The following is an 8847-nucleotide window of genomic DNA, read 5'->3' as shown; positions in this document are numbered from 1 at the left end:
GAGCTCGCGGAGCTGCGCGGAGGCCGCCAGGCCCCGCCCGCCGCGGCGGCGGCAGAGGATTCCTGTCCTAATATGGAGCTGGGATTCCCCCGGCCCCGCCCCCGCCCCCGGCCCGCGGGAGCGATCGAGGCTCCCCGAGGGCGGGGTAACCGCTCGCTTTGGGGGCCGGCAATGCGGCGGGGGGTTGGGGAGGCCCCTGGGTGAAGACCGCACTGTGCCCTGGGTCCCTGCCTCAGTTTCCCCCCATCAGCGACTAAGGTTAATTGATCGACAGAGAAACGAAGATTCATTGCAGACTGCAGCGTTGGTATTTCTAGTCTCGGCTGTGGGAAAGTAGGACCAAGGCCGGACCCCCACCTTTCCATCCCATCCCAGGGACTTAGACCCCCTTGTAACTGCCCCTGATAAATCGCCAAGGCGGAGGCTTGGGAAGGGGAAGGGAATATTAGTATATCAGTTCTTTGAAAATGGACAAGGGAATCCCAGACTGAATAGACCCCAGGGAGGAATCCCAGGTGTGACCTATCCCCCAAAGGCAAGTCCGTGCCCTCCCACTTGTATGACCTTGACCTTTGCCTGGCAAATGATGAGGGGGATTTGCCAATGACCCCGTTCCTCCCCATTCCCTTATCTCCTTACAATTCGCTGTCGGCATCAGCCCCTTCTTGCCCTCTACGCTCTCTTGCAGGGTCTTCAGACCGCCCTGTCCTGTGCCCTGTCCCTTCCCCCAACTGGGAACCCTGAGTCCCCACACCCCCGTTTCAGGCTTTTCTAAGGCAGCGCCAGGCTCTGCTCAGCTCCCGCCAGCCGCGGCCCCCTCCGCAGCCTGTCTTCTCCCCCTTCTCCCGGCCCCCCTCCCGCTCTCGTTCAACGTCATGGGATGACGTTGGAAGCCGGGGAGGGAGGAGGAGCGCCCCCCCTCCCCAGTTAGCGGCTCCCGCTGCAGCTTGCTTAGCCCGGCCTCCCGCTTTCCCGCCCCCCCTCTCTAAAACGAGCCCCCCACGCCTGGCAGGAGCTATATAAGGCGGAACGAGGCAGGCGAGGGGGGCAGCGCAGCCGAGCGGAGCCCAGGAGAGGAGAGAGAGAGCGAGAGCCGGAGCGAGAGACTGGGAAGCCAGGAGGAGGAAGCCGCCGGTGCGTCGGGACAGGAACGCAGGTGTTCGGAGCGCCGGAGCTGGAGCTCCACAGCCGGCAGTCATGTACCGCTCCACCAAGGGCGCCTCCAAGGCGCGCCGCGACCAGATCAACGCCGAGATCCGGAATCTCAAGGAGCTGCTACCGCTGGCCGAAGCGGACAAGGTCCGGCTGTCCTACCTGCACATTATGAGTCTTGCCTGCATCTACACTCGCAAGGGTGTCTTCTTCGCTGGAGGTGAGCAATCTGGGGCTAGCTACGGAGACCCAAACTGCCGGGCACCGGGGACAGTGGATCTGAGGGAACTCGCTGGGACTGCTGCATGTCTAAGGCAGCATGTTGGCGAGCTAAGGCGAGAAGGGACTGGGGGACTCGGAGGACTAGGAACTTCCTACTTTTCTTCCTGAGCTCTGTCGTCCAGACCTCACTTTAGTTTGGGATGAGGGTTAGAGAGCCTGAATGGTGTCCCTGGAACCAAATTTAGGGAAGGAGAAGAGCCAGGTCAGAATGGCTGTACTCCCCACCAGCTCGGAGCACCCCGGGAATCCGGTGAGGGAAGCCTGGGAAGTTGCAGGGACCGAGACGCCAAAGCCTAGAGGAAGGGCAGCTGCAGTTTGCCACTCTGAAGGGCTCTACTGATGGCTCTGGGGCGCTGTCCGCGGTGCTGACCGCAACGATTGCATGTGAGGCGCTGTCTGCGGTGCTGAACCCAAGTCCACTTGGGAGCTCTGTCCACGGTGCTGACATCCAGGGCCGCTGAGGCTCCGGGGGCCCGCTCAGAAGCGTGAGTGCTCGCTGGCTGGGGAGTTCCAGCAACAGGTCCGCTAGCCAAAAGCTGCGGACAGCGGGTCAACAGGTGTTTGCAGAGGCAGGCTATGAGAAATTCCTCTGGCTTCTCTGAAACTCACCGAGCCTCCTCACTTCTGCTTTGTGTTCCAGTCTTATCTTGACTCACCATGTCTTTTCATCCCACAGGCACTCCTCTGGCTGGCCCCACAGGGCTTCTCTCAGCTCAAGAGCTTGAAGACATCGTAGCAGCACTGCCTGGATTTCTGCTTGTTTTTACAGCTGAGGGGAAGTTGCTATACCTGTCTGAGAGTGTGAGCGAGCATCTGGGACACTCGATGGTGAGTACTGAGAGTGTCTTCAGCTCAGACTGGGGTGTGAATTATGTACAATGAGCTTTCTGCTCCTAAGAAACTGAGAGTTATCGGAGAGGGAGGGATCCTGCACTGGAAGATGCTATGGGCCAAAGATTGTCTCTTGCTGTCTTCACTAATGGTCATCTTTCTTTCCTTCAGGTGGACTTGGTTGCCCAGGGTGACAGTATCTACGACATCATTGACCCAGCTGACCACCTCACTGTGCGTCAGCAACTCACCCTGCCCTCTGCTCTGGACACTGGTAAGAACTGCCTTCTTCCTTCAGTCCAGTCTCCTTCTGCTCCCCTGTTCCACCCCATTGACCATCTTTCTCAGCCACCCACATTCTTAATATTTTTTTTCCTTATCCATCTAGATCGTCTCTTCCGTTGCCACTTCAACACCTCCAAATCTCTTCGGCGCCAGAGCGCAGGCAACAAACTGGTGCTTATTCGAGGCCGATTCCATGCTCACCCACCTGGGGCCTACTGGGCAGGAAATCCTGTGTTCACTGCCTTCTGTGCCCCACTGGAGCCAAGACCCCGCCCTGGCCCTGGCCCTGGCCCTGGCCCTGGCCCTGCCTCACTCTTCCTGGCCATGTTCCAGAGCCGGCATGCTAAAGACCTCGCCCTACTGGACATATCTGAGAGGTGAGCCCAGAGTTCTCAAACCTCAGGAGGAAAGCAGGCCAGAGATGATGGGACCCTAGATTCTGGAGTCAGGGGCAGGGAAGATGGGATTTAGTGGGCAGAGAACCTGGGAGGGAGTGAGATGCATGTGTTCCAAGCAAGGAAAACACAAAGTTGAACTCACCCTTTCCACTTTCCCAGTGTCCTAATCTACCTGGGCTTTGAGCGCAGTGAACTGCTCTGTAAATCATGGTATGGACTGCTGCACCCTGAGGACCTGGCCCATGCTTCTGCTCAACACTACCGCCTATGTGAGTGTCCAGAGAGGCTGGGGACAAGACAGGGAGCTGGGAAAGGGGATAGGAGACCAGACCAATAATGGACTATGGTCAAGGCTGATGTTGGGGAGGTACCAGAGTAAACCTCAGGGTGAAGGGTCAAGGTGAGAATAGAACCAAGCTGGGGAACTCTGAGTGTCAAGGTCAAGGTGGGGAGTGAGAGGTGCAGGTTAGGGTAGTCAGAAAAGAAGTTGTTGGGCTCCTTCAATTCAGTGGAGAAATGAGCAAGGTGGGAGTTTAGGTGGTGTCACCTGGTGGGTATCCTAACCCTGCATCTCTTCTTTCTCCCCAGTGGCTGAGAGTGGAGATATTCAGGCAGAGATGGTCGTGAGACTACAGGCCAAGTCTGGAGGCTGGGCATGGATTTACTGCCTGTTGTACTCAGAAGGTCCAGAAGGCCCTATTACTGCCAATAACTACCCAATCAGGTGAGCTGCAAAGACAGGGCCCTGGGGGGCAGCCAAGGTCTGTATGGAAGAGATGCAAATCAGAGAACGGCTCTGGGAATGGACACCAAACCCTTATGGCTGCCTCTTCTCTTCTCCAGTGACTCGGAAGCCTGGAGCCTCCGCCAGCAGCTGAACTCTGAAGATACCCAGGCAGCTTATGTCTTGGGCACCCCAACTATGCTGCCCTCATTTCCTGAGAACATCCTCTCCCAGGAGCAGTGTTCTAACCCACTCTTTACCCCACCCCTGGGGGCTCCCAGAAGCACTGGTTTCCCAAACACTCCTGGACTAGGTGTTGTCTCAGCATCAGAAGAGCTTCCCCGACCACCTAAAGAGCTGGATTTCAGTTACCTGCCATTCCCTTCTGGGCCTGAGCCTTCTCTCCATGCAGAACTGAGCAAAGATCTTGTGTGTACCCCACCCTACACACCCCACCAGCCAGGAGGCTGTGCCTTCCTCTTCAGCCTCCATGAGCCCTTCCAGACCCATCTGCCTGCCCCATCCAGCTCACTCCAAGAACAGCTGACTCCAAGCACTGCAACCTTCTCTGATCAGTTGACACCCAGCAGCGCTACCTTCCCAGATCCACTAACCAGCCCACTCCCAGGCCAGTTGACCGAAACCTCAGCCAGAAGCTATGAAGACCAACTGACTCCCTGCACCTCTACCTTCCCAGACCAGCTGCTTCCCAGCACTGCCACCTTCCCAGAGCCTCTGAGCAGCCCTTCCCATGAGCAGCTGACTCCTCCCAGCACAGCATTCCAAGCACCCCTGAACAGCCCCAGCCAAACTTTCCCAGAGCAGCTGAGTCCCAATCCCACCAAGACTTACTTCGCCCAGGAGGGATGCAGTTTTCTCTATGAGAAGTTGCCCCCAAGTCCTAGCAGCCCTGGTAATGGGGACTGCACACTCCTGGCCCTGGCTCAGCTCCGGGGCCCCCTGTCTGTGGACGTCCCCCTGGTGCCTGAAGGCCTGCTCACACCGGAGGCCTCTCCAGTCAAGCAGAGTTTCTTCCACTACTCTGAGAAGGAGCAAAATGAGATTGACCGTCTCATCCAGCAGATCAGCCAGTTGGCTCAGGGCATGGACAGGCCCTTCTCAGCTGAGGCTGGCACTGGGGGACTGGAACCACTTGGAGGACTGGAGCCCCTGGACTCCAACCTGTCCCTGTCGGGGGCTGGCCCCCCTGTGCTCAGCCTGGACCTGAAACCCTGGAAATGCCAGGAGCTGGACTTTCTGGCTGACCCTGATAACATATTCCTGGAAGAGACGCCCGTGGAAGACATCTTCATGGATCTCTCTACTCCAGACCCCAATGGGGATTGGGATTCAGGGGATCCTGAGGCAGAGGGCCCAGGAGGGGCCCCATCGCCTTGCAACAACCTGTCCCCAGAAGACCACAGCTTCCTGGAGGACCTGGCCACCTATGAAACCGCCTTTGAGACAGGTGTCTCAGCATTCCCCTACGATGGGTTTACTGATGAGTTGCATCAACTCCAGAGCCAAGCTCAAGACAGCTTCCATGAAGGTGAGTGCAGCCCAAAATATCAAGAATACGCCCCTGTCCTTCCAATGAGATTCAGGGTAGGCTTGGGGGAATCCGTTCCCCTCTCTATATATTAATTTTGCTAAGGGTAGCAGTGAGAGTAAGAAAAAACATTAAAATATTAATATGTAAGTTTTTGATCAAGTGATGTGGCAGGCAGGGGCTGGGGATTGATGGCTGTAGAATCCTTTGGGAAGGTGTATGCTTCCTAACTCGGAGACGCCACCCCATTTTACAAGTGAAGACAATCAATGTCCCAGAGTAAAGAAACTGTCCTTAGGCCACATAAACATGGCTGAAAATTGATTTGAGTTCTTTCGATTGAATTCTATCCCTAAAGGGGATGCCGAACCACAGTTTGTAGAAATTGAGGAAAGAAAGAGGATGAGGCTGAGCCCCTGGCTCCATCACTGTTAGTTCCCTGCTATGGCCCCATCATTTCCAAAACTACAACCATAGTTTCACACCATCTGGACAAATTTCCTCTTGTCTGCTGAGCTTAGATGATTCGGTCATTGAGCCAACATATTTGACACCCATCCTATATACCAACACTGTGCCACACCCTCAACCCTAGGATGCTCTTTTCTAATAGGCCTGACTGACTCTCTCTCTCCCTCCCTCTCTCTCTCTACAGATGGAAGTGGAGGGGAACCAACGTTTTGAATAAGTCTGTGACTTAACGTCGTCAAGTATGGCATATTGTCATCAAGACGTGGAGCCGCTCTCCACCCCCCCGGGACTGTTGGGGGGATTCTGGGGGCCAGAGGGGGATATATCTGATTTCCCAGGCCCTGAGAGATTTGGGGGGGTGGTGGGAGGGCAAGGGAGGGGAGCTTCTTTTTAAACTCAAGAGACTTCGAGCGATCCCAGTTTCCATTTCAATCTGTATTCACTCGTAGTGAGTTTCCTTGAATGCGATTTCAAGCGGAGAATGGGGGAGTCTCACTTCCCCCCGCGCTGCCCCATGGGCCTGGGCCAGTTCTCCACTCCTAGGGGCCAAGCCACCCCTGGGCCTTCGTGGGGGAAAGGCAGGGCCCACCTGGGCCAGCCTGTGCCCTGAGGGGCTCTTGACACCCACGTAGAATTCTCTACACACCAGTAACGGGATTTCAATTCCGATGGACTCCGCCGCCCTGGCGGCCCTTCCTGTGACTTTTGCGCCCCGCGCCTGGGGTGGGGGGTGCGAAGAGACGCTACGTTCCTTTCCGATGGAGGAAGGCAGACCTGCCGTCACACGTGTGCTTGCACGAACGCGTGTACCTGGTGCGGGATCACCCGGCCGCCAGACCGCCTGGGCCTGCCCAGACGGCCACCTCGTGGTGCTGTGGTGACTTTGTAGCCAACTTTATAATAAAGTCCAGTTTGCCTTTTTGGTAATTCCAGTGTCATGACTGCTGTGAAAAAGGAAGGATGGGGAGTGAGAAAGTGGGGGGCTGGGGAAACCTGGGGTCAGGATATAAACTCTGGACCTGCTTGGGCCCTGCATTTCTCCATGCATGCATACCCCCATGGCCCTCTAATCTGCATGTATCCTGTGGCACCTGCAGTGCCAGGAGCTGGAGCATTGGATGAAGCACACGCCACTCCCTGCCCTTGATGTGCTTGGTGTCCCATCCTAGAGGATTTTGGGTTCTCCTACCTGCTCCAAGCCTAGTGTTCACAGAGTGGGAGCCAACAAAGGGCCTGGGATAACCTGGGGATTCAGCCTGGCCTTGGTCCTAGACGTGGTTTTGACACTTTTGAACACGAGTTCTTTCTTCTCCTGGGCTTGTGTGCAAAGTGACATCCTTGTGAGACACTGGAAACGACAACCACCTCTGTTATCCTTTCATAGGGCTTTTGTCCGACAAACACCTTTACATCCCTCAGTCACAGCAATAGGTCTTCTTTTCACTGAAAAGAAACCGAGGCTCATAGGCTAAAGGCAATTTGCCCCCACAGTTGCTGAGAGATGAAGGTGGGCAACATACCCACATCACCCTCATCCCAGCCCTGGGTTTATTTTCTCTGCTTCCAAAGCCAGAGAACCACTGTCTCAAATTATCCCATCCCAGGTCTCCCAAGAAGGGCTGGCTTGGACTGGACCAGGGGCCTCTCCTCCAAGCGCAGGATAAGAAACCCCTTCCTTTTGTCCCTTCTAGGTCTGTAAGCAGAGGGGAGCAGAACTCAATGGATCAAGAGAAGGAAGTTTCAAACATGCTGTTTTCCTCTAAGCTTGAAGGCTCCAAAGCCACAGGGTATAGCTGATGAGGGTCAAATGAAAATTAGGAGACAGAAAGACCTGGATTCAAATCTCAGCTACACCCATTATTTGCTAAGTGGGTCCCAAACCCCAGTTTCTTCACAGGTGAAGTGAGGTGATGAAAGATTCTTGTCTCCCAAAGATACTCCTAGGACTGGATGGGCTCTCTCTTGAAGCAGATAAGCACAGGAAAAACTTAGTTGTTGAGTTAAACCAGAAGACAATGGCAATCTGAAGGCCTACAGAAGCCTCTTTCTCAAGGAAAGAAATATGACTCTAAGCTCCACACAGGGGCAGGATTTCAGGAGCTGGGAAGACATCCATGAGAAATCCCCTAACCTTCCTCTCATTCCAAAACCTCTGGCTCTGGGGCCAGGTTCTCCAGAGGATCCCTTAGGTCCTAGGGACCTGTCACCCCTTTCCCTCCTTGGATGGGTCCTTGGGTATAACAGGAGGGTGGAGTCTTGCCCTCTACCTTTCTTGTAATCTGTTCTCCATCTTGGACAAAAGAACTGTATTGTCAGCCCAGAGAGGATCCTCTCTTAACTCTGCTCTATCCCTAGCACCAAGCACATGGCCAGCCCATAGCAGGTACACAGGAAAGTATTCTGAGAAGACAATTTCTGAAGATCTGTCCAAGGGTTTGAGTTGAAAGTGCCAATTTCTGCTAGAGAAGTATTGTTCCTAGGTTCCTAGAGAACGAAGAGCTATAACTTTTAGCTTGGAATCTTAAGTGACCATGATCCAAGACACATTGGTGTTACATCTGAAAACTGACCTGGTCATTAAAAACAAGGAAAGTTGGAGGAGTTATCAAAGCCTAGAGGAACCTAAGAAAACATTATGAGGGAATGTAACATGGTATACTGAGGGAGAGAAAGTATGCGAGTTAGCAAGGAAATCTGAATAAAGTCTGGAATTTTTTTTTAATTTGTAGATGGACACAATACCTTTATTTTATTTATTTACTTTTTATGTGGTACTGAGGATCAAACCCAGTGCCTCACACTTGCTAGGCAAGTGCTCCACTACTTGCCCCAAGTCTGGAATTCTTGTTAATAAAAATGTGTCAGTATTGGCTCATCACTGTGACAAGTGTACCATATCAGATGTTAATAATAGGGGAATCTGGGTGTGGAGTGTCGGGGAGAACTCTACTATTGTCACAACTTCTCTGTAAGTCTAAATCTCTTCTCAAACAAAACGTTTTTGAAATAAAATATTAAGAAATGAAAATTTTGTGTGTGTGAAAAAAAGAAACACCACCCTGGCATTTGGTGATGGTAGAGAATCTGTTCTGAGGAGAAGACTCCACGTTCATATCAAGAGATCCAGCCCACCTGGGCCAGAGCAGGAAAAAGAT

General features: G+C 53.8%; 1 protein-coding gene across 2 annotated transcripts; it reads left to right on the top strand.

The window, feature by feature from the left end:
* Window positions 1-1197: 1197 nt before the first annotated feature.
* Window positions 1198-5905, top strand: Npas4 (neuronal PAS domain protein 4). 2 transcript variants are annotated; one of them, XM_026396621.2, is made up of 8 exons: window positions 1198-1372; window positions 2111-2262; window positions 2437-2539; window positions 2654-2927; window positions 3108-3217; window positions 3537-3672; window positions 3792-5221; window positions 5877-5905. In XM_026396621.2, the coding sequence occupies exons 1-8, from the start codon at window positions 1198-1200 to the stop codon at window positions 5903-5905; spliced, it is 2409 nt and encodes an 802-aa protein (XP_026252406.2). The 2 variants fall into 2 exon arrangements, with proteins under 2 accessions (XP_026252406.2, XP_077654185.1); XM_077798059.1 differs by lacking the exons at window positions 1198-1372; window positions 2111-2262; window positions 2437-2539; window positions 3108-3217 and having other exon boundaries at window positions 2744-2927.
* Window positions 5906-8847: the final 2942 nt, after the last annotated feature.

The sequence above is a fragment of the Urocitellus parryii genome, chromosome 4 (assembly GCF_045843805.1).
Source record: "Urocitellus parryii isolate mUroPar1 chromosome 4, mUroPar1.hap1, whole genome shotgun sequence".
Lineage (NCBI taxonomy): Eukaryota > Metazoa > Chordata > Mammalia > Rodentia > Sciuridae > Urocitellus > Urocitellus parryii.
This window is presented reverse-complemented; position numbering and strand designations above follow the sequence as displayed.

Excerpts from the sequence above, each read along its gene's own strand:
- Npas4 (XM_026396621.2), top strand. The coding sequence starts at position 1,198 with ATGTACCGCTCCACCAAGGGCGCCTCCAAGGCGCGCCGCGACCAGATC. Across the intron at positions 3,218-3,536 it reads TGCTCAACACTACCGCCTAT|TGGCTGAGAGTGGAGATATT; the intron begins GTGAGTGTCCAG and ends CTTTCTCCCCAG. Across the intron at positions 3,673-3,791 it reads GCCAATAACTACCCAATCAG|TGACTCGGAAGCCTGGAGCC; the intron begins GTGAGCTGCAAA and ends TCTCTTCTCCAG.